A 25,995-nucleotide genomic window follows, 5' to 3' on the forward strand; every position below is an offset into this window, starting at 1 on the left:
AGTGTGTTGGGGTTACAGTTGTGGTTAGGGTTGGGATTAGGGTTACGGTTGGGATTAGGGTTAGGATTAGGGTTGGAATTAGGGTTATGGGTGTGATGCGGTTAGGGTTGTGGTTAGGGGTGTGTTGGGGTTAGGGTTGTGATTAGGGTTATGGCTACAGTTGGGATTAGGATTAGGGGTGTGTTGGGGTTAGTGTTGAAGTTAGAATTGAGGGGTTTCCACTGTTTAGGCACATCAGGGGTCTCCAAACGCAACATGGCGCCACCATTGATTCCAGCCAATCTTGCATTCAAAAAGTCAAATGGTGCTCCCTCCCTTCCAAGCCCCGAAGTGCGCCCAAACAGTGGTTTACCCCCACATTTGGGGTACCAGCGTACTCAGGACAAACTGGGCAACAACTGTTGGGGTCGAATTTCTCCTGTTACCCTTGCAAAAATAAAAAATTACTTGCTAAAACATAATTTTTGAGGAAAGAACAATTATTTTTTATTTTCACGGCTCTGCGTTATAAACTTCTGTGAAGCACTTGGGGGTTGAAAGTGCTCACCACACATCTAGATAAGTTCCTTGGGGGGTCTAGTTTCAAAAATGGGGTCACTTGTGGGGTGTTTCTACTGTTTAGGCACATCAGGGGCTCTGTCTGCAAATGCAATGTGACGCCCGCAGACCATTCCATCAAAGTCTGCATTTCAAATGTCACTACTTCCCTTCCAAGCCCCGACGTGCGCCCAAACAGTGGTTTACCCCACATATGGGGTATCAGCGTACTCACAACAAACTGGGCAACAAATATTGGGGTCCAATTTCTCCTGTTACCCTTGTGAAAATAAAAAATTGCTTGCTAAAACATCTTTTTTGAGGAAAGAAAAATGATTTTTTATTTTCACGGCTCTGCGTTGTAAACTTCTGTGAAGCACTTTGGAGTTGAACGTGCTCACCACACATCTAGATAAGTTCCTTGGGGGGTCTAGTTTCCAAAATGGGGTCACTTGTGCGGGGTTTCTACTGTTTAGGCATATCAGGGGCTCTGCAAACGTAACATGATGCCCGCAGACCATTCCATCAAAGTTTGCATTCCAAAACGTCACTACTTCCCTTCCGAGCCCCGGCATGTGCCCAAACAGTGGTTTACCCCCACATATGGGGTATCAGCGTACTCAGGAGAAACTGGACAACAACTTTTGGGGTCCAATTTCTCCTGTTACTCTTGAAAAAATAAAAAATTCTGGGCTAAAAAAATATTTTTGAGGAAAGGAAACACATTTATTATTTTCACGGCTCTGCGTTATAAACTTCTGTGAAGCACTTGGGGGTTCAAAGTGCTCACCACACATCTAGATAAGTTCCCTTGGGGGTCTAGTTTCCAAAATGGAGTCACTTGTGGGGAGTTCCTACTGTTTAGGCACATCAGGGGCTCTGCAAACGCAACCTGACGCCCGCAGAGCATTCCATCAAAGTCTGCATTTCAAAACGTCACTACTTCCCTTCCGAACCCCGACGTGTGCCAAAACAGTGGTTTACCCCCACATATGGGGTATCAGCGTACTCAGGAGAAACTGGACAACAACCTTTGGGGTCCAATTTCTCCTGTTACCCTTGGGAAAATAAAAAATTGTGGGCTAAAAAATCATTTTTGAGAAAAGAAAAATTATTTTTTATTTTCATGGCTCTGCGTTATAAACTTCTGTGAAGCACTTGGGGGTTCAAAGTGCTCACCACACATCTATATTAGTTCCTTGGGAGGTCTAGTTTCCAAAATGGGGTCACTTGTGCGGGAGCTCCAATGTTTAGGCACACAGGGGCTCTCCAAACGCGACATGGTGTCCGCTAATGATTGGAGCTAATTTTCCATTCAAAAAGCCAAATGGCGTGCCTTCCCTTCCGAGCCCCGCCGTGCGCCCAAACAGTGGTTTACCCCCACATATGGGGTATCATCGTACTCAGAACAAACTGGACAACAACATTTGGGGTCCAATTTCTCCTATTACCCTTGGGAAAATAAAAAATTCTGGGCTAAAAATCATTTTTGAGGAAAGAAAAATTATTTTTTATTTTCACGGCTCTGCGTAATAAACTTCTGTGAAGCACCTGGGGGTTATAAGTGCTCACTATGCACCTAGATAAGTTCCTTGGGGGGTCTAGTTTCCAAAATGGGGTCACTTGTAGTTGAGCTCCAATGTTTAGGCACACAGGGGCTCTCCAAACGCGACATGGTGTCCGCTAACGATTGGAGCTAATTTTCCATTCAAAAAGTCAAATGGCACGCCTCCCCTTCCGAGCCTTGCCGTGCACCCAAACAGTGGTTTACCCCCACATATGAGGTATCGGCGTACTCAGGAGAAATTGCCCAACAAATTTTAGGATCCATTTTATCCTGTTGCCCATGTGAAAATGAAAGAATTGAGGCTAAAAGAAATTTTGTGTGAAAAAAAAGTACTTTTTCATTTTTGCAGATCAATTTGTGAAGCACCTGGGGGTTTAAAGTGCTCACTATGCCTCTAGATGAGTTCCTTGGGGGGTCTAGTTTCCAAAATGGGGTCACTTGTGGAGGAGCTCCAATGTTTAGGCACACAGGGGCTTTCCAAACGCGACATGGTGTCCGCTAACAATGGAGATAATTTTTCATTCAAAAAGTCAAATGGCGCTCCTTCCCTTCCGAGCCTTACCATGTGCCCAAACAGTGGTTTACCCCCACATGTGAGGTATTGGTGTACTCAGGAGAAATTGCCCAACAAAATTTAGGATCCATTTTATCCTGTTGCCCATGTGAAAATGAAAAAATTGAGGCTAAAATAATTTTTTTGTAAAAAAAAGTACTTTTTCATTTTTACGGATCAATTTGTGAAGCACCTGGGGGTTTAAAGTGCTCACTATGCTTCTAGATAAGTTCCTTGGGGGGTCTAGTTTCCAAAATGGGGTCACTTGTGGGGGAGCTCCAATGTTTAGGCACACGGGGGCTCTCCAAACGCGACATGGTGTCCGCTAAAGATTGGAGCCAATTTTTCATTCAAAAAGTCAAATGGCGCTCCTTCCCTTCCAAGCCCTGCCGTGCGCCCAAACAGTGGTTTACCCCCACATATGAGGTATCAGCGTACTCAGGACAAATTGGACAACAACGTCCGTGGTCCAGTTTCTCCTTTTACCCTTGGGAAAATAAAAAAATTGTTGCTAAAAGATCATTTTTGTGACTAAAAAGTTAAATGTTCATTTTTTACTTCCATGTTGCTTCTGCTGCTGTGAAACACCTGAAGGGTTAATAAACTTCTTGAATGTGGTTTTGAGCACCTTGAGGGGTGCAGTTTTTAGAATGGTGTCACTGTTGGATATTTTCAGCCATATAGAACCCTCAAAATGACTTCAAATGTGAGGTGGTCCCTAAAAAAAATGGTTTTGTAAATTTTGTTGTAAAAATGAGAAATCACTGGTCAAATTTTAACCCTTATAACTTCCTAGCAAAAAAAAAAATTGTTTCCAAAATTGTGCTGATGTAAAGTAGACATGTGGGAAACGTTATTTATTAACTATTTTGTGTCACATAACTCTCTGGTTTAACAGAATAAAAATTCAAAATGTGAAAATTGCGAAATTTTAAAAATTTTCGTTAAATTTCCGTTTTTTTCACAAATAAACTCAGAAATTATCGACCTAAATTTACCACTAACATGAAGCCCAATATGTCACGAAAAAACAATCTCAGAATTGCTAGGATCCGTTGAAGCGTTCCTGAGTTATTACCTCATAAAGGGACACTGGTCAGAATTGCAAAAAACGGCAAGGTCATTAAGGCCAAAATAGGCTGGGTCATGAAGGGGTTAAAAGTCGCTGGCGCCATTTTGCGCTCACTCTGCTGTGAATTCAGTTAGTGACAGGACGCTGTTTGCTGACTGAGGGCCAGTTTAGAGATAGCGATTTGCTTCATTGTTCTTTTCCACGGCTAATTTAGCAACCGCTGTGTTCACCTACTAATCATCTTGCTTTTGCCTTGCAGCGCTGTTTTCACAGCGATCTGCAAGGTCTGTGTGTGTGTGTGTGTGTGAGTGCAGCCTACTCTCTAGTCTGTGTGCAGCCATAGGCCATAGCTGGTTGTATTCAGTTCAGGGAGGGTGGTTCATTGCCTCATACTGTTCTATTATTTTTTTTTCAAGTAGTGTAGTCTGCTGCTCATTTATTCTAATAATTCCTATTAGTGACTTTCCACCCGTATCCAGCTAACTTGTGGAAAAACACTACATAGGATAAAGTAGAGGAGGTTTTTTGGGCCTTGCAGCGCCGTATACGGCTGTCTGCACGGTCTCCGTGTGACTGCAGCTCGCCCTGTAGTCTGTGAGCAGCCATAGCCTGGTTGTATCCAGCTCAGGGTTCTTCACTGCGTCATACCGTAAAATTAATTTTCCTTTTGTTTTAAGTAGTGTAGTCTGCTGCTCATTTTTTCTAATAATTCCTATTAGTGACTTTCCACCCGTATCCAGCTAACTTGTGGAAAAACACTACATAGGATAAAGTAGAGGAGGTTTTTTGGGCCTTGCAGTGCCGTTTACGGCTGTCTGCACGGTCTCCGTGTGACTGCAGCTCGCCCTGTAGTCTGTGAGCAGCCATAGCCTGGTTGTATCCAGCTCATGGTTCTTCACTGCGTCATACCGTCAAATCAATTTTCCTTTTGTTTTAAGTAGTGCAGGCTGCTGCACATTTTTTTAAAAAATTCCTATTAGTGTCTTTCCACCCGTATCCAGCTAACTTGTGGAAAAACACTACATAGGATAACGTACAGGAGGGCTTTTGGGCCTTGCAGCGCCGTTTACGGCTGTCTGCACGGTCTCCGTGTGACTGCAGCTCTCTCTGTTGTCAGTTCAGCCCCCAAAAAATAAATAAATAATAAAGTTCCCAAACACACCACTTTACATTTGTGTAGGCCACATTAGCACTTATTAAAGTCTAGTCCACACTTTAGAAAATTAGTGTTTCTTATACCTGTTAGGAGCAGTTCAGGAATAAGCACACAAAGCCGTTAGTACTTTTCTGCTTATCTTTATCAGTCAACCAAGATGAAGAAGGCAGGGAGTAAGGCACGTGGGCGCAGAGCAGGGAGAGGACGTGGGGATTCTGTGCCTGCTGCGGGCACCGGTGACTCCGCAGCACCCACTTTCAGCAGGGAACAGTCGTTCATGCGCAGCTTTGTCGGAGAGCGCCGTACACCGCTGCTGCTGCGTGAAGACCAAATTGAAGCCGTTGTCGGATGGATGGCAGCTAATGCATCGACTTCAATTAGTGCCACATCCTCTCAGACACAGAGCACTGGAGAGCACCCATCTGTCTCTTCACCACCTGCCAAATTGCCCAGGCAGACAGAGAGCCCAGGACAGGAGCCGTCTCTACTTCTGTTCTCTGAATCTCTTGGCTTGGAAACAGGGGGCCAGCCAAGCAGCATTGGAGAAATGGAAGAAGAGGCAGGGTGCAGTGATGCCCAACAGCTTTTTCTCTCTGAGTCTGAAGAGGCGGGTGGGCCAGTGCCTCCGGTCACCACATGGCAGGACGCATCCGCTGATGCCACTTTCTGGTGCGTGCTCTGCTGCTGAGACTACCCAGGAGGAGCAGTTGGTGGCACAGGGTAGTGTAGATGATGAGGTCCTTGACCCATCTTGGCGTGAGGGACAGGAAGGTGGTGGGAGCAGCTCTGAGGAAGAGATTCCCTGGAGGGGCCAAAGAGGGAGAGGGAGGGGGAAGACTGCGGATCCTGCAGCCTCCACTTTGGCACCTGTTAGGAGCATGTCTCTTTCAAAAGCCAAAAAGGGCGCTCCCAAGACTTGCAGTGCCTCGGCCTTTTTTGACACAGTTGCAGATGACATTTGCTATGTCAAATGCAAGGTGTGTCATCACAAAGTCAAAAGAGGTCGAAATGTCAGCAGCCTCAATACCTCCAACATGTGGAAACATGTGCGGACCAGGCACGCGGCGTTGTTAGAAAAACACACTGAAGAGCTAGGCCAACCAACAGCGGCAGCTACCACCTCTTCAGCTCGTGTTGCCTCTTCCTCCAGCTCACACGCAGCTGGTTCGCCTTCCTCCCAGGATCGCCGTGGAAGAACCTCTGGCCCTGTTGTCCAGAGACCCACTGTAATTCCACCCGCAGCACCACGTTCCCAGGCATCCTCACACTCCCAGCCCAGTCTACAGCCATCGGTAGTACAGGCATGGGAGAAAAGGCGGCCTTTCTCGTCAAACCACCCACGAGCACAGTCTCTGACTGCAGGCATTGCCAAACTTCTGTCACTGGAAATGCTGTCATTCAGGCTGGTGGAGACTGACAGCTTCCGTGACTTGATGTCATTGGCAGTCCCACAGTACAATGTGCCCAGCCGCTTTTACTTCAGCAGGCAAGCTGTCCCTGCCCTGCACAAGCATGTGGAGGGACACATAAAACACGCGCTACTGAACGCCGTCAGTAGCAAGGTCCACCTCACCACCGATGCGTGGACCAGTCAACATGGACAGGGGCGATACCTTTCCCTCACAGCCCATTGGGTTAATGTTGTTGAGCCGGGTACAGATCGTGCGAGTGGCGCAGGATGTGTCCTGCCCACTCCAAGGATTGCAGGAATCCAGTCTGTACGCATTGACTCCTCCTCTTACACCAGTTCCTCAGAATCATCGCTGCAGGAGCCGTCACAGTCCACCTCCACATGGACCCGTGAACGTTTACCTGTTACGACCGACATGAGCACAGCCGTGGCCAAACGTCAACAGGCCGTCTTGAAATTAATTTCTTTGGGGAATCGAAGCCACACAGCGCAGGACCTCTGGAATGCCATCAAGCAGGAGAGCGATGTGTGGTTTGTGGCAGCGAATCTCCAGCCAGGCATGGTAGTGTGTGATAATGGCCGAAATCTGGTGGCAGCTCTGGGCCTCGGCAACCTCACTCACATCCCATGTCTGGCACATGTGCTCAATTTGGTCGTGCAGAGTTTTTTGAGGGACTATCCGGATCTTGATGCACTGCTGCACAAGGTCCGCCTAGAGTGTGCTCACTTGCGGCGTTCCAGCACGGCAAAATCGCGCATTGCGGCTCTGCGGCGCCGATACCGCCTTCTGGAACATCGCATCATATGTGACCTACCTACCAGGTGGAATTCCACGATACATATGTTGGAGCGGTTGTGTGAGCAGCAGCAAGCAGTAATGGAGTACCAGCTGCATCAGGCGCAAAGAAGTCGCACTCCGCGCCGTTCAGACTTCACAACCACAGAGTGGGCCACTATGAAGGACGTCTGCCAGGTTTTGCGTCCCTTCGATTATTCCACGCGGATGGCGAGTGCAGATGATGCACTAGTCAGCATGACTGTCCCCCTTATCTGCCTGCTTGAAAAATCACTGCAAGCGCTAAGGGATGATGTTGTGGAAGAGGTGGAGGATGAGGATTCACCATTTCCATCATCTTCTGGACAGTCAGCGCCACGTGGTTCCTCACAAACGCGTAGGCAGGGGACACTTTGTGAGGAGGATGAGGAGGAGTCAATGGAGGAGGAAGACATCCGTCCAGAGGAGGGAGTTACACAAATGTCCAGTAGTCAGTGTGTACAGCGAGGGTGGGGTGATGACGAGCGGGCAGAGATCACGCCTCAAGCAGGGGACAGCGTTTCTTGGCCAGTTGGCAGTCTGCAGCACATGGTGGATTACATGCTGCAGTGCCTGAGAAACGACCGCCGCAGTGCCTGAGAAACGACCGCCGCATCGCCCACATTCTCAACATGTCTGATTATTGGGTGTTCACCCTCCTCGATCCTCGCTACCGGGACAACGTAGAAAGCCTCATCACACCGTTGAACCGGGAGCGAAAAATGCGGGAGTACCAAGAGACACTGGTGAATTCCATCATCTTCTCCATTCCAACTGAGAGAAGTGCTGCTAGTGCATTACAAAGCAGCTCAGTGCGTCCAGGCAGTGGAGGAGGCTCTGCACAAAGAGGGAGCAAAAGCAGTACCTCTGCCCAAGGCAAGACCAGTATGGCCCAACTGTGGCACAGTTTTGTGTGCCCACCACAAAAGTCTACACCATCACAGACGGCTCCAGTCAGCAGGAGGCAACGGTTCCGTCAGATGGTGACAGACTACATGTCTTGCCCTCTTGCTGTACTCCCAGACGGCTCTTCCCCTTTCAAGTTTTGGGTCTCAAAGCTGGATACATGGCCAGAGCTAAGCCAGTATGCATTGGAGGTGCTGGCTTGCCCTGCGGCTAGTGTACTATCGGAACGCGTCTTTAGTGCTGCAGGTGGTGTACTAACTGACCGTCGCATGCGACTATCCTCCGATAACGTTGACCGGCTTACTTTCTTGAAAATGAACCAGGCCTGGATCTCGCAGGACTTTGCCACTCCTCTTCCTGATTAAATAATTAGGTGACTGTCTACAGTATCCAGGTCTCCAGTTGTGTTCATCTTTCTACCACCTGAACTTTAATTCCTGGGCTCCAACACTGCCAGTTGAGGCTCAGAAGTGCCGTCTGCACAGTCAAAACATACGACCCAGTGTTATTGGGTGTCAGTAACGTCAGCTGACCCCAGGCGTTTGTTACTGAAAGAGCCACCTTGTGCAGCAGTAATGCTGCACAAGGAAAAGGTAGCTATTTTTGTTTAGCTCCTTGCACACGCAGAACTTAACGCTTATAAAATGTGTTCACTGATACCGTAAAACCGTCCCGGAGGTGGGACTTTCCTTCGTAATGTGACGCAGCATAGCCGTCATTCTTACCCCCCCGGCGCCGTGCGCCGGCTCCTCAGCGTTGTTTGATTCTGTCTCGAAGCCTGCGCTGTTATGTTATCCCTTGGCTAGGCACACTTAGCGCTGCCCCTCTTCTGACATCATTTGGTGTCATGCAGACTGCGCCTGTGCGGCCGCGCTGGCCGAGAGCCCGCCTCGCAGTGTCTTCTGATTTAATCACACTGCGGGCCTGGGATCCATGGGCATGCGCAGTGCATATCTTCACCTCCGCCTCTCACTCATCTCCCTTCGCCTTCTTCAGACTGTGTGCCGTCAGCTGATCCCTAATAGCATGCCACGGCCGTGACACCGCACAGTCTGAAGAAGCCGTAGGGAGGGGAGTGAGAGGCGAGGATATGCACTGCGCATGGCCACGGATCCCAGGCCCACGGTGGGATTACATTAGACGACACTGCGAGGCGGGATCTCGGCCAGCGCGGACGCACAGGCGCAGCCAGACTGACACCAAATGATGTCAGAAGATGGGCAGCGCTAAGTGTGCCTGGCCAAGGGATAACATAACAGCGCAGGCTCCGGGACGGAATTAAACAACGCTGAGGAGCCGGGGCACGGCGCCAAGGGGGTAGGAATGACAGCTGTGCTGCGTCATATTACGAAGGAAAGTCCCACCTCCGGGACGGTCTCACGGTATCAGGGGACACATTTTATAAGTGTTTAGTTCTGTGTTTGCAAGGAGCATAATGAAAAGAGCCACCTTTTCCTTTTGCATCCTTTGTGCTGCACAAGCTGGCTCTTTCAGCTACAAACGCCTTGGGGGGGGGGGGGGGTTAAAGGTTCCCTTTCGTCTTTCTCCAATCAGGCTTCGGCCTACACTGTGTTCCTCTGCTCCTCCTGCTGTCCCTGGGCTCCAACACCGCTAGTTGCTGTCTAGAAGTGCTGTCCGCACAGTTAACAGTCGCTCCTCTGTTATTGGGGTTCAGTAACGTCAGCTGTTCCCCAGCTGTGTGTGTGGCAATCCCTCCTCTCTCCTCCACCTCCTCCTCCTGCTGTCCCTGGGCTCCAACACCGCTAGTTGCTGTCCAGAAGTGCTGTCCGCACAGAGCCAAACACCTCGCCAATGTGTTAGTGGGGTTCAGTAATGCCTGCTGCTCCCCTGCTGTGTATACGGCAACGTGTCATGCGAACGCCACGCAGGCACAACAACTTAAATTTAAGGGAACCTGTCCCCCCCCCCCTATGCGTTTGTTACTGAAAGAGCCACCTTCTGCAGCAGTAATGATGCAAAAGGAAAAAGTGCCTCTTTTCGCGGTGCTCCTTGCTCATGCTGAACCTAACACTTATGAAATGTGTCCCCTCACACCGTTAAACCGTCCGGTCGGTGGAACTTTCCTTTGTCATGTGACGCAGCACAGCCGTCATTCCTACCCCCTATGCGCCGTGCGCCGCCTCCTCAGCATTGTTCGAATCTGTCCCGGAGCCTGGGCTGTTAGGTTAGCCCTTGGCCATGCACACATTTTGCGCTGCCCATCTTCTGACATCATTTGGTGTCAGGCTGGCTGCGCCTGTGCGGCCGCGCAGGACGAGATCCCGCCTCGCAGTGTCTTCTGATTTAATCCCACTGCGGTCCTGGGATCCATGGACATGCGCAGTGCATATCTGAATCTCCGCCTCTCACTCATCTCCCTACGCCTTCTTCAGACTGTGCGCCGTCAGCTGATCCCTAATAGCATGCCACGGCCGTGACGACGCACAGTCTGAAGAAGCCGTAGGGAGGGGAGTGAGAGGCGAGGATATGCACTGCTCATGCCCATGGATCCCAGGTCCGCAGAGTGATTACATTAGATGACACAGCGAGGCGGGATCTTGTCCAGCGCGGCCGCACAGGCGTAGCCAGCCTGACACCAAATGATGTCAGAAGACGGGCAGCGCAAAATGTGTGCATGGCCAAGGGCTAACCTAACAGCGCAGGCTCCGGGACAGATTCAAACAACGTTGAGGAGGCGGCGCACGGCGCCTAGGGGGTAAGAATGACAGCTGTGCTGCGTCACATGACAAAGGAAAGTTCCACAGACCGGACGGTTTAACGGTGTGAGGGGACACATTTCATAAGTGTTAGGTTCAGCGTTTGCAAGGACCATAATTAAAAGAGCTAAGTTTACCTTTTCCAGCATTAGTGCTGTACAATATGGCTCTTTCGGCTACAAACGCCTGGGGGGGGGGGGGGTTAAAGGTTCCCTTTCAACTTACTCCAGTGCAGGCTTCGGCCTACACTCTGCTCCCTCTCCTCCTCCTGCTGACCCCGGGCTCCAACACTGCCAGTTGGTGCCCCGAAGTGCTGGCTGCACAGAGCAAAACACCCGCCACTCTGTCAGTGAGGTTCAGCACCGCCAGCTGTTCCCCTGCTGTGTAGCCGGCATCGTGTCCTGCAACAGCCACGCAGACACAAAGCTGCCACCAGTGCAGGCTTCGGCCTACACTCCGCTCCCTCTACTCCTCCTGCTGACCCTGGGCTCTAACAACGCCAGTTGGGGCCCAGAAGTGCTGGCTGCACAGAGCCAAACACCTCGCCAATGTGTCAGTGGGGTTCAGCACCGCCAGCTGGTCCCCTGCTGTGTCGCCGGCATCGTGTCCTGCAACAGCCACGCAGACACAAGAACTGAAATTGAAGGGAACCTGTCCCCCCTCCCCCAGGCGTTTGTATGTTTCACAGCCACCTTGTACAGCAGTAATGCTGCATGTGTGCAAGGTGGCTCAGAAATTTATTCTCCTTGCACATGTGGAACTGAACACGTCTAAAATGTGTCCTCTGTGACCATTAAACCGTCCCTGAGGTGTGACTTTCCTTTGTAATGACACGCTGCAACCCCCTTGGTAGCGCTGCCCGTCTTGTGGCATCATTGTTTGGCTGGCTGCGCCTCTGCGGCCGCCCTGCCCCACACAACGCCCCTCGGTGTCTTATTTATTTTGACTGCGAGGGTGTGATAGATGGGCATGAGCAGTGCATATGTTCGCCAGGCTGTCACTCAGCTCCTTCCGCCTTCTTCAGACTGTGCGGCTTCATGGCCGTGGCATGCGATAAGGGATCAGCTGACGCCGCACAGTCTGAAGCAGGTGTAAGGACCCGAGCGAGAGGCGAACATATGTACTGCGCCAGGCCATGAATCCCAGCCCCGCAGTGTGAAACACTGTAAAGACACTGCGGGGCTGGGATTCATGGGCATCGCGAACCGCACCGGCCGACATGAAATGATGTCAGAAGACGGGCAGCGCATGGCCAAGGGATAACGCAACAACGCAGACTCCTGTACAGCAAAATGCGATGCTCAGGAGGCCGCGCCAAGCACCAAGGTGGTATTTTTGCCAGCTGCGCTGCGTCTCATTACGAAGGGAACTCCCGCCTCCAAGACAGATTGACTGTATAAGGGCCAAAATGTTGTACGTGTTTCATTCAGCTTGTGCAAGGAACAAAATTAAAAGAGCAACCTTTGACTTGTGCAGCACTACTGCTGCATAAGGCGTGGCTCTTCTAGTTTGTAACACCTGAGGGGGGGGTTAAAGGTTACCTTTAAAATTGGTTCAATTAGGCTTCGGCCTACACTCTGCTCCCTCTCCTCCTGCTGACCCTGGGCTCTAACACCGCCAGTTGGCGCCCGGTACTGCTAGCTGCACAGAGAAAAACACCCGCCAATGTGTCAGTGGGGTTCAGCACCGCCAGCTGTTCCCCTGCTGTGTAGCCGGCAACGTGTCCTGCAAAAGCCACGCAGACACAAAGCTGCCGCCAGTGCAGGCTTCGGCCTACACTCTGCTCCCTCTCCTCCTGCTGACCCTGGGCTCTAACACCGCCAGTTGGTGCCCGGTACTGCTAGCTGCACAGAGAAAAACACCCGCCAATGTGTCAGTGGGGTTCAGCACCGCCAGCTGTTCCCCTGCTGTGTAGCCGGCATCGTGTCCTGCAAAAGCCACGCAGACACAAGAACTGAAATTGAAGGGAACCTGTCCCCCCTCCCCCAGGTGTTTGTGTGTTTTACAGCCACCTTGTACAGCAGTAATGCTGCATGTGTGCAAGGTGGCTCATAAACTTATTCTCCTTGCACACGTGGAACAGAACACGTCTACAAAGTGTCCCCTGAGACCATTAAAACGTCCCTGAGGTGTGACTTTCCTTTGTAATGACACGCAACGACCCCCTTGGTAGCACAGCCCTTCTTCTGACATCATTGTTTGGCTGGCTGCGCCTCTGCGGCAGCCCTGCCCGACACAACGCCCCTCGGTGTCTTATTTATTTTGACTGCGAGGGTGTGATTGACGGGCATGAGCAGTGCATATCTTCGCCAGGCTGTCACTCAGCTCCTTCCGCCTTCTTCAGACTGTGCGGCTTCATGGCCGTGGCATGCGATAAGGGATCAGCTGACGCCGCACAGTCTGTAGCAGGTGTAAGGACCCGAGCGAGAGGCGAACATATGTACTGCGCCAGGCCATGAATCCCAGCCCCGCAGTGTGAAACACTGTAAAGACACTGCGGGGCTGGGATTCATGGGCATCGCGAACCGCACCGGCCGACATGAAATGATGTCAGAAGACGGGCAGCGCATGGCCAAGGGATAACGCAACAACGCAGACTCCTGTACAGCAAAATGCGATGCTGAAGAGGCCGCGCCAAGCACCAAGGTGGTATTTTTGCCAGCTGTGCTGCGTCTCATTACGAAGGGAACTCCCGCCTCCAAGACAGATTGACTGTATAAGGGCCAAAATGTTGTACGTGTTTCATTCAGCTTGTGCAAGGAACAAAATTAAAAGAGCAACCTTTGACTTGTGCAGCACTACTGCTGCATAAGGCGTGGCTCTTCTAGTTTGTAACACCTGAGGGGGGGGTTAAAGGTTACCTTTAAAATTGGTTCAATTAGGCTTCGGCCTACACTCTGCTCCCTCTCCTCCTGCTGACCCTGGGCTCTAACACCGCCAGTTGGCGCCCGGTACTGCTGGCTGCACAGAGCCAAACACCTCGCCAATGTGTCAGTGGGGTTCAGCACCGCCAGCTGTTCCCCTGCTGTGTAGCCGGCAACGTGTCCTGCAACAGCCACGCAGACACAACAGACCTACAAATGCCTCCAGTGCAGGCTTCGGCCTACACTCTGCTCCCCCTGCTGACCCTTTGCTCCAACACCGCTAGTTGGGGCTCTAGGAAGACAAGCTTGAATAGGTCCCCATCCTGGTTCCAGCACCGTCAGCTGGTTCCGGGCAGAGCCTTTGGCTTAGGTGCCTCCTTCTGGGTATCCGAGTTCCACCAACGTCAGGTGGTCCTTGGTAGTGCTTTCAGGCACGGGTACCTCCTGCTTAGTAACCGGGTTCCAGTAACGTCAGCTGGTCCTCGGTAGTTCCATTGGCTCTTGGACCTTCGGCTACCCATCCGGGTTCCAGTACCGTCAGCTGGTTCTCGGCAGTGTCTTTTTCTCTTGTACCTTCTGCTCCCCATCCTGGTTCCAGTACCATTAGCTGGTTCCGGGCAGAGCCTTTGGCTTAGGTGCCTCCCTCTGGGTATCCGAGTTCCACCAACGTCAGGTGGTCCTTGGTAGTGCTTTCAGGCACGGGTACCTCCTGCTTAGTAACCGGGTTCCAGTAACGTCAGCTGGTCCTCGGTAGTTCCATTGGCTCTTGGACCTTCGGGTAGCCATCCGAGTTCCAGTTCCATCAGCTGTTTCTCGGCATTTTCTCAGCCTTCTTGTACCTTCTGCTACATTTCCAAGTTCAAGACCCTAAAGACGACGACCCGGAAGACCACCCCTAAGATGATGACGACGACACCAGAGACGACAACCGCTGAGATGACGACGACCCTGGAGGCGATGACCCTGAAGACCACCCCGATGACGACGACCCCGGAGACGACGACGACCTGGAAGACCGAGAAGCAGAAGAACAAGAGGCTGCAGAACAAAGAGCAGAAGAACATTAAGCATAAGACTAAATATCAGAGCAAAAGATATTATCTAAATTATAAGCAGAAGAAGACTAAGCAGTGTATGGGGGTGAGTCCGTTCCTCCTCGTGGTGCCCCTGGATAAAGCCTGATGCTGCAGGCCAAACTGAACGCGGACAAATGTAACTGTTTTGTGACAGGCAGAACGGAAGGTGTAATCTTCAAACTTTTATTGATAACAACTACGGGAATGCCTGTCACAAATAAGAATATGATGAAGAAGTTTAATATGAAGAAGATAATAGTAAAATAAAAAGAATATGAACAATGTAACAAAAAAAATAATAGGTAGAAGATGAAGAAGAAGATGAATAAGGTGAAGAAGTTGATGTCAAAGAAGCTGATGATGAGGATAATGAAGAAGAAAGTGTGGGAGAAGTAAAAAAGAAGGTGAAGGGCGTGGAAGTAGTGAAACATCAATATCTGACAAAATAAAAAAAATATTAACATAGTCAAAATCTTTCTAACGCCGAACGTCATAAAAAACAAAACAAAATCCTGCTATTCTATTTGATTGGGCTAAACCTCTGTGCCTTTAATGTCTCCGCCACCTCCCCCAATACATCCTACATTATTCTTAGTTGTCTTCCTTCATGTAGAATGAACCTACAAGGAAAGAAAGGGTTTATTTTAATTCTGATATTTTCGTCCCATTGACTTGCATTGGGATCGGGTATCGGTATCGGATTAGATCCGATACTTTGACGGTATCGGCCGATACTTTCCGATACCGATACTTTCCGATATCGGAAGGTATCGCTCAACACTAGTCGTCACATGGACACTTCACTCATATGCGATTTTCATACTTGTGGTTCTGTGACAACGAGCTTCTCTTCTGCTTCTCTGTGTTTCACTGAACATTGAGAGCATTAGGGAGAGGAGCTCGTGGGCACATGACGGAGTGTGCAAATCGCATATGTCCTTGGCGGAGGGGGGGCACCAAAATGAATTCTTGCCCCTGGTGCCAGAAACCCTAGATACACCTCTGCCGGTATGCTACTGCGAGCGGTGATTACGGGGTCCGGTGGAGGGATGTCTGTGCACAGTGCAGCACAGGCAGTGAGGCAGGGACTGAGGTTGTGCACAGAGAGAATGGAGACCCGGAGGCTGCCCGTCCCAGTCGGCGCCATAGCCTGGAGCCCTCATTATATGTCAATGGAATATGTCAGTTAATAAATTGTTTTTCTAAAGCTTTATAGTGTAGTTTTAGGTCAGGGAGGGATGGATAGGGATGAGCTAGCAAGGTGCAGGGACAGGTAGTGATGGCTACTTGCGGACATGTGCGGCAGTTGCAGTTTTGCACTTACGGTGATACAAAAAACACTGCTAGCAGTGTTTTTTTCCATTGCTGCAAGTACCGCATTTGTCGGATCGCGGCAAAACCGCAAGTGCCGCACATGTCTGCAATTCCCTTAGGGAATGAATGAGGCCGAACGCAGTGTTGCCGTAAGTGATCCGTTACACGGCAGATGCGGAAAAACTGCCGGATCTGCTGCAAAAGGCGACTTTCACATCAGCGATTTTTGCCAAAGTCACTGCCGATAGTGTCATACTCACCAATGGGGGAGGCAGCACCTAAAGTGCTATTTACAATGACAGACTGGAACAGAGGAGAGAGGACCCTGTTCTTACGGACTTACATTCTACGGAATTCTTCTCTTTATGGTAGACTTAGATACTGAAACACCTACTTCCTGAAGAGTATTCTTCACTTGGGTGGATGTTGTTAAGGGGTTTTTCTTCACCATGGAAAGAATTCTGCGATCATCCACCACGGTTGTCTTCTGTGGACATCCAGGCCATTTTTTTAGCTCCTAAGCTTATCAGTACACTTTTTTTTGCAGAATGTACCAAACTGTTGATTTGGCCCTTTCTAACATTTCTGCTAACTCTCTGATGGATTTCATTTTTTTTTTAGCCTAATGATGGTCAGCTTCTCTTCATTGAGAGCTCTTTGAACCACATGTTGTGGGTTCACAGCAACAGCTTCCAAATGCAAATGCCACAGTTGGAATCAACTACAGACCTTTTACCTGGTTAATTGATGATGGATTAATGAGGGAATAGCCCTTTCAGACCATTAAAGAGCCTTTAAGATAATTGTCCAATTACTTTTGGTCCTTTTAAAAAGAGACAGCTACATATTAAATAGCTGTAATTCCTATACCCTTACTTCAATTAGGATGTGAATACCCTCAGGATGTGAATACCCTCAAATTAAAGCTAAGAGTCAGCAATTTAAGCCCATGTTACATAACTATCTTGAATATGTTTTGGTAAACCGCTAAAATGTGAAAACTTGTGTCACATTCCAAATGTTTCTGGACCTAACTATAAATCGTTGACTTTTTTTTCCTTTGGAGCGGTTGAGAGAGACTGAAATCCTGCTGACAGATTCCCTTTTACATTATTTGAATTTTGTGGGCAATTCTTTATTCACAGCTCTTTTAACCCCTTTCTGCCAGCTGACGGAATAGTACGTCAGCTGGCAGATCCCCTGCTTTAAGGTGGGCTCCGGCGGCGAGCCCACCTTAAAGCCGCGACATGTCAGCTGTTTTGTACAGCTGACATGTGCGCGCAATGAGCCCGAGCGGAATCGCGATCCGCCCGCGCCCATTAACTAGTTAAATGCCGCATTCAAGCGCTGACAGCGGCATGTAACTAGGGCTCCCGGCCGCGCAGCCGGAAGTGCTCGCACTGCTGACCCCCATCACATGATCGGGGGTCAGCAGTGCATCGCCATGACAACCAGAGGTCTCCTTGAGACCTCTATGGTTGTTGATGGCCGATTGCTTTGAGCGCCACCCAGTGGTCGGCGCTCAAAGTACACCTGCCTTTCTGCTACATAGAGGTGATCTGTATGTCACCTCTATGTAGCAGAGCCGATCGAGTTGTGTATGCTTCTAGCCTCCTATGGAGGCTATTGAAGCATGCCAAAATTTTAAAAAAAAAGTGGTTAAAAATATAAAAAAAATAAAAAATATATAAAAGTTCAAATCACCCCCTTTCGCCCCAATCAAAATAAAACTATTAAAAAAAATCAAACCTACACATATTTGGTATCGCCGCGTTCAGAATCGCCCGATCTATCAATAAAAACAAAGGATTAACCTGACCGCTAAATGGCGTAGCGAGAAAAAAAATCAAAACGCCAAAATTACGTTTTTTTTGTCGCCGCAACATTGCATTAAAATGCAATAACGGGCGATCAAAGGAACGTATCTACACCAAAATGGTATCATTAAAAACGCCAGCTCGGCACGCAAAAAATAAGCCCTCAACCGACTCCAGATTATGAAAACTGGAGACGCTACGGGTATCGGAAAATCGCACAATTTTTTTTTTTTATTTTTTTTTAGCAAATTTTGGAATTTTTTTTCACCACTTAGATAAAAAATAACCTAGACATGTTAGGTGTCTAAGAACTCGTAATGACCTGGAGAATCATAGTGGCAGGTCAGTTTTAGCATTTGGTGAACCTAGCAAAAAAGCCAAACAAAAAACAAGTGTGAGATTGCACTTTTTTTGCAATTTCATCACTCTTGGAATTTTTTTCCTGTTTTCTGTTACACGGCATGGTAAAACCAATGGTATTGTTCAAAAGTGCATCTCGTCCCGCAAAAAATAAGCCCTCACATGGCCATATGGACGGAAAAATAAAAAAGTTATGGCTCTGGGAAGGAGGGGAGCGAAAAACGAAAAAACGGAAAAAGCTGGGGGGGTGAAGGGGTTAAGGTCGATCTACAGCATTTCAATTGGGTTGAGGTCTGGGCTTTGACTGGCCCATTGCGGCACCTTGATTTTTTGCTTTTTCAGCAATTCTGATATAGGTTAGCTGGTTTGCTTAGGATCATTGTACTGGAGACTGTAGCATAACCCAGTTTCCGACCTAACTCTAGCTATTTAATAGATGGCCTCAAATTTGACCCTAGAATACTTTGGTATACAGAGGAGTTCATGGTAAATTTAATGACTCAACAGTGCCCAGGTCCTAAGGATGCAAAACAAGCCCAAATCATCACTCATCCATCAATGTGCTTGACGGTTGGTATGCCATATGCTATTTTTTTTTTTTCACCAAACATGGCGCAAGACAATACAACCAAACATCACCATTTTGGCTTCATTTGTTCAAAGCAGAAGTCTTGTGGTTTGTTCAGATACAATTTTGCACACTTTATCCATGCTGCCATGCTCTTTTTAGAAAGAAGAGGCTTTCTCCTGGCATCCATATCCAAACAAGCCTTACTTGCTGAGTCTTTTTCTAATCATGTGGTCATGAATTTGAACATTTAACATGCTAACTGAGCCGTTTAGAGTCTGAGCTATACCTCTTAGGTTTTTTGCAATTTGGGAATTGTCAAATGTCTTATAAAAGTTTTCCACTTGTGAATACTCTTTCTCACGGTAGAATGATGGACTCCAAATTGTTTGGAAATTGTCTTATAACTCATTGCAGATTAACGGGCAGCAACTATTGCTTCTATGACATTATTACTGAGGTCTTTCCTCTATAACATTGTATTAAAATATCCATGAATTCTCCAGACCAGCAAACCAGCAAAACTTCTGCTTTTATATAGGTGTCACACTTACTGATGAATAGTTAATCAAGGGCATTTGAAAAGTCCTATGGAAACAATATTATTATTACTCATTTTAAAACAAGATTGTTCTATTGTGCTGTACATGTGAAGAGGGTTTCCATACAAAATGCATATATAAAATACAGTGACCAAACTAGTAGTGGGAAACCAATACAGAAAGGGAGAGGACCTTTTCCTCAAGAGCTTACAATCTACAAGACATAGAGAAAGAGAACCTAGGTCAGGGATTGCAGCAGCTCCAATGGCAATGAGGTGGCAGCTGGATTATTGCAGGCTTTTCTGAAGGCATGAGCTTCCAGGTTGCGTCTGAAGATTTCAATTATGGAAAACATTTGAGCAGGCACTGAATTACAGAGAATGGGGTATGCTTGGGAAAAATCCTAGGTGAAGAATGCACAAGGGTGAGAAGCAGACCTTGTGATGATCGAAAATTACGAAAGGGAATATATTGGAAGATTACTGTAGCTTGGATGTATGGAGGAGACAGAATTTGGACATTGACAGTGTACCTAACTTTATACACACTGCTTCTGCATTGTGGCCTAGTTTTTATTATAAAAATAATAGAAAGTGCAATTTGTCATGTGTTTCTGTTTATCTGAGATTGGATATAACTAATTTTAAGTCATTTTGAGGACCAGTTATTACTTAGTTTTTCTCATTACTGTAACAATATTGGTGCTTTCTGCCCTACTAAACGCTATAATCACCATATTTTTGCAGTTTCTGGTTTCTATATTAGGTGAATTGCTAAGTCTTGTTTTTCTTTAATGTAATTTTCCTTATAGCAATTTACTGGATCTTTCAACATTTAATCAACAAAAATGTTGTTCATTATTTAAAACAAGTTTATCCAAAACGGTTGGATTTTTGCGCATGTGGGACCCCATGGCATTAACATCAGCACAAAATCTGTGAGCCAGTAGCTCCATGTCATGCGTTTCTATCTCTAAGCTTTTGCATGCAAACCTTACATCACCAAGCACAATGCGAAAAGTCAGATGGAGCCGTGTAAAGATCACCGCCAGTGGATTGTGGAAAGTGGGGTAACAAATCATACTGCTCTATATGGCTTTCTGATGGACAAGTTTGGATTTGGAAAATTACAAGAGAATGTTAACTGCCTGACAGCATTGTACCAACGATAAAGTTTTGTAGAGGAATGATAGTATTTTGGGTTTGGTTTTCAAGTGTTGGCTGTGTTCTAATGAAGGGAAATCTTCAATGGTTCAATATATCAATACATTTTGAACAATTATATGCATCTAACTTTATGGAAACAGTTTGCGGAAAGTATTTCCTGCTCCAGTATGACTGTGCACAAGTGGACAAAGCAAGGTCCATGAAGGCATGGTTGGGGGAGTTTGGTGTAAAACAATTGGCCGGCACAAAGTCCTAAATTGGACCCCATTAAAAATCTTTGAGATGAACTACAATATAAGCCAGGACCTCTCATTCAACATTAGTGTCTAATCTTACAAATGTTATTTGGCATGAATGAGTAAAAATTCACACATACACCTTCCAAAATCTTGTAGAAAGCCTTCTCAGAAGACTAGAAACTGCAACGAGAAGGCCAAATCCATATTGATACCTATGAATTAAGAACGGGAGGTCATAAGTGCTCCAGTAGGTGAAGTATGTAAGTGCCCCAATACTTTTGTCCATATTTAAAAAAAAAAAACATTTTTGTGTGTTATACTCGATTTTTATTATTTCATCATCAAAAGGCTTCATAAATGAATCGCTTCTGCATTATTACATAGATTATTTTAGAGGACTATATAATATTATACAATTCTAGTATGTAAAAATCCTAATCTGTAGCCACCAATCAGTCCCCACCTATCCACCATGATTAGTCACTACAGTTTGTTAAATGGGCAGTGGTGTTCTGCACTCTTCTCCCTTTGGGAGCATTTATACTGGAGTTAGTATAAATACATCATAGGTCTAGTTTTTTTGTTTGTTTGTTTTTTTTACGTCAGATCTAGAGACTTCATAATTATGCCAAAATCCAGAGTTAAACTTTGGGGGAATATTACATACACTACTAAACAATACCAAAAATTGGACAAGTGGTAAGCAGATTTATTCATATGAATTTAGCATCAAATATCAATTTTAGTGTGATATGTCTGCCCCTGCACCAGTCTACCATTGTTGCCACCAGTGCAGCCAAACAGGGGCTTAATGTATAAGGGGGGGCCATTTCCCCTTCCAAAGCAATAAACAGCTTTGGTCACACATGTTTTTGCCCAGGTGCCCTCCACTGGTTGTGTCTGCCGCTGGAATGGTGTAAGCAATCCCGATCCCATGGCATTTAATAGGAAAATAATATACTGTTACCCACTGTGCTTAAACTAATTTAAAAAAAATTCTGTTCTATTTTAAGTTGAAAAAACCTAACACAGCTTCTTATATATTCATCATATTATCTGTACCAGACCTACTTGGCCGCCAGCCTAATGATGCTTTGACCAATCGTACAGCCAACAGCCAACTTGGCCGTTTCTCTCATACACAGAAGTGCTTGCTTGGCCAAGCGCTCCGGTTCTCTATAGGAAAGCTGACGACAGACATCTCTATTGGTGGCTTATCTCTGGGAGAACAATGAGATCAGCAGTCTAGAATCGGACATGTGAGACTGACATCTCCCCTGACAATCAGCAGGTCACCACCATAACATTAGACCGTCAGTGAACCAGTCGATATCCGAGAATGCAGCTGACATTAGTCTAATGTGCATGGGGGCTATAGAAATACGAGATTGCACACTTGTGCTGATATATGTATAGTAATATATCTTCTTATCTGGCACATACAGTAGAGTAGGTCCAGGCCAGAACATTAGCACGAGCCTCAAATCCATTATTCAGTTTAGTTAATAGAGTCTAGGGCTCCAACAATTTAATTGCATCCTAGGTGAGATGAATTTGGATTTCCCAGTATAATTTATCTTCTGTTTCATGTTTCTTTTGAGTTCTGTATGTCTGAGATCATCAAACACTTAATTAAAATGAGGGCCATAAGGAGACAAAGAAAAGAGGAAAGAATTAATTAAAGTCAATCTCCTACCAATAGCTCTAGAGACAGACAGGCTTCCATTAACTCTCCATGCACCAAACCAGACCACGCATCCTCCAAGGGCCTCAATACGATGTTTTTCATCCTATATATATATATAAAAAAAAATCCACAAGGTTTGTTGGGTGATGAAAGGTTTAACCTCTTATTGATACCAAACAAGAGTGATCTGAGAGCTATATAAAACCACTGCAACAATTTGACATAGAAAGCTAAAGTAAGGACGGGTCCACACAAGCGTATTTCATGCTCCAGGCTGTTCAGGGCTCGTGCAGACATCCGTATACCTCGAACGACTGCTGTCAGTCATTCTGACAGATAGCACTCGCAGCCAGGTTAGTCAATGAGGCCGTGCACATGTCCAATTTTTCTCCTTGGGTCAGGTATTCCGAGGAAAGAAATCGCAGCATGCACAATTTTCCTCTGATAAGGACACTCGCCCTTTCATGTCTATGGCTTCATGGAAAACATCGGAGTGTAGATTTTCACGGACTGACAGAAAGGAGAATTTATTTTTACTCTCCACATCCGAGAAAATCAGATCACACTCTGTTCAAAGTGTGATTAGCATAATCAAACTGATTTTCTCAGATGGAAAACATACAGTTGTGTAACCCTTGCCTAATCGACACATATGAGGCTAAAATTTGGGCTGGGAAACCAGAGGCCAGTCCAGGCATTGCGGCCCGTATATGGACCAGTAGAGTCGATCCCTTTATGACCTAAAAGCAATGAAAGAGCTTTGAACCGGTCAGCAGTATTTTGCTAAGTAAACTACATACACTGTCAGGTTGATGCTGATACACTGATTAAAATGATACCTGGGGTGAAGAATTCCATCTTGTAGTTCTTGTGTAATCAGTGTTAGAAGTTTGCAGTTAATGATATTCCCGTGTTCCAGGAAGGGACTGTAGACAGAGTCTTATCTTCTTGCTCTAAGCCAGAGAAACCAAGGAAAGACCTACCCACAGGCCGCCCCAAAGCACAGCCTGTCTCTATGATGAGGAACATGATTGTGCTTTGGGGCGGCCAGTGGGTAGGTCTTTCGTTGGTTTCTCTGGCTTAGAGCAGGAAGACAATACTCTGCCTACAGTCCCTTCCTGGAACACGGGCATATCTTAACTGCAAACTTCTAACACTGATTACACAAGAACTACAAGATGGAATTCTTCACCCCAGGTATCATTTTAATCAGTTTAACAGCATCAACCTGACAGTGTCTGTAGTTTACTTAGCAAAATCCTGCCGACCGGTTTGCTTTAAGCTCCAAAATAATGATACAATGATGCAATTCTGCATATTGTGTTTGCTGCGTTTGGTAAAAAACGTTGGCCAGTTTACCAATAAAAAGAACACTCCAGATAAAGATGACTGTGCTAGTTCCATAGTCCTCACCTCTCTGTCAGGTTTATGTGGCTTCATTAATTCCACAGCTTGTCCCCTTCGTACTAGCATCACCTGTGAGTCTCCCAACCAGGCCACATGCAGCATGTTGCCACGGATAAAGATCACCACACCAGTTGTACCACAGCGGAGGTTCTAGGGTATAAATGAGAAAATGTATACATTTATTTAGAGTGTAAGGCACCATATAACAAAAAGAAGTCTCTCTTGGTGAACTGAAATTGACGCACAAGTTTGTCTTATACAAATCATAAACAAGAAATTAAATTTGTTTTATGAAAAGGATTCTAAGTAATCAATTTGGTTCCTAAACACCACTCATCTAATGTTCCCATTCCTCTTAGTTTAGCAATGAACATGGTAATATCAATCAGTTAAGATGATTCTGTCAAAATTATTTCACCCCTCACCACCATTTATGTGCACATGTAGCTAGTAATACATGTACATGGCCAGTCCACTATGCCATTATTGAAAAATCAGCATTTGAATTAACATGAAAATGAGACTGAAGATCTGAAACCTCTGTCACTCCAGCTCTATTCCACACCCTGGGCCGCCGCTTTCTGCTTGAGTGACAACTCCTGAAATCACACAGCATAGAGGCTGTCAGTCAGGCAAAAGGTGGCAATCTCAATTTATATCAAGTCAAATGCCAGTTTTTCAGTAATGCAGGAAGGGACTGGTCATGTAAAGGCATTGCTGGACTTGTTTTTGAAAGACCTACTGTATATGCGCATATAAGTAGTTTGGGGGGTTAAAATCCTATGGACAAATTCCCATGAAACAATCACACTTGTTCAAAATATCTACTCCTCAAGCATGTCCATATTATCATAAAGATGTCCGAATGTGAAATACATGAATACAAAGAGCTTAAATAATGTAATAATACAGAACATTCAACAAAACTATGAATTTAGACTTGGGCAAAAATTATCAAGTAAAACATGGATAGGAACACTGCAAATTTTTGTGCAGTGCATAGTGTTAGAGTTTTAATTTTATGGGTTTTTATGCCAGCTCCGCCAATTTTTTGGATCCTGTGTGAAGCTTAGCAGACGCGGCATGAAATTGAACAGCTCAACAGGTTCACTATAATTTACACTACAAAAATTACTGGGGTAAATTATAGTAGAAATGTGCTTAAAGGGAATCCGTCAGCAGGTTTTTTTGCTATTTAATCTGAGAGCAGCATAATGTAGGAGCTGAGAGAATCTTTTTCCAAAGATGTGTCATTTATTTGGCAGTGTGCTGTAGTTTCAATAAAGTCAGTGTTTTATCAGCAGGAGATTATCACCAGGACTATATTTCATGTGCAGGCCAGTCAGGCTAATCTGTGTAACCCCGCCCCCACCACTGATTGGCAGCTTGTGGAGAATTCACAGTGTACATAGGAAGCTGCGAATCGGGGGGGAGGGCGGGATTAAACACAGAGAAGAAGTCTTAGCTCTGCTACATCTACATCAGACAAAACAGGGATTCTATCAAAACTGCACCAAGCAGCTCAGTAAGGGAAACATCGCTGGAAACAGGCTCTCTGTCTCTACATTATGTTGCTATCAGACCAAAGCAAAAAGCTGATGACAGATTCCCTTTAAGTCTATTAATAGAGTACATTTTCTGCTTTAGGTGCATGAACAGTTAAAATATGCACTTGCCTTATAATTAATTTAGTGCATACTACGCCAGCAGAGTTTGGTCTTGGGAAATTCCCTTCTTTGTAGTGAAATTACAAAACTTGCAATCAATTTTGAAAAACCAAGTGTACTACGTCTAAAGAGATTCAGAAGGATTGCTGCACAATAGCACTGCTTAGATCAGCGCAGTTACGAGGGGGAGTCAAGTAAAATCCGCACTCCGATTATAGTAAAACTTCCTGTATTATCAGCGCGTTCCTTATGGGGTCGCTGCCTCCCCAGTACCTGCTGCTGCGTCAGTTCATTTGGGACAGCGGTGTAAGACCCAATATTCCATGGATAATATGATTGGCGAGAATATGATAAAGTTTGCACTGGATTCCAGTCCTATAATACAATGCCATGTCTACGGGACCCAAGCTACTAGATTACGCTGTACGTAATGTGTCATCATAGGATGCCAAGACCCGCTAAAGTCTGGAGGATAGAGAAATATTATGATCATTCTCCAAGTGTGGTTGTCAGAGAATACTGCTGGGCGCCGTAACTTTGCACACAGCTGGTGAG

The 25,995-nt window shown here is 46.5% G+C and overlaps 1 protein-coding gene across 1 annotated transcript in view; it reads right to left on the bottom strand.

The window, feature by feature from the left end:
- PPM1E (protein phosphatase, Mg2+/Mn2+ dependent 1E) overlaps positions 1–25,995 on the bottom strand; it is a 296,538-nt gene that overhangs the window by 14,793 nt on the left and 255,750 nt on the right. Inside the window, exons 5-6 of the mRNA XM_077296341.1 lie at positions 23,780–23,923; positions 22,376–22,469 (exon numbers count right to left, since the gene is read on the bottom strand). Of these exons, the coding sequence (XP_077152456.1) occupies positions 22,376–22,469; positions 23,780–23,923 (238 nt within the window). The remainder of the gene's footprint in view (positions 1–22,375; positions 22,470–23,779; positions 23,924–25,995) is intronic.

This window comes from Ranitomeya variabilis, chromosome 3 (genome assembly GCF_051348905.1).
Source record: "Ranitomeya variabilis isolate aRanVar5 chromosome 3, aRanVar5.hap1, whole genome shotgun sequence".
NCBI lineage: Eukaryota > Metazoa > Chordata > Amphibia > Anura > Dendrobatidae > Ranitomeya > Ranitomeya variabilis.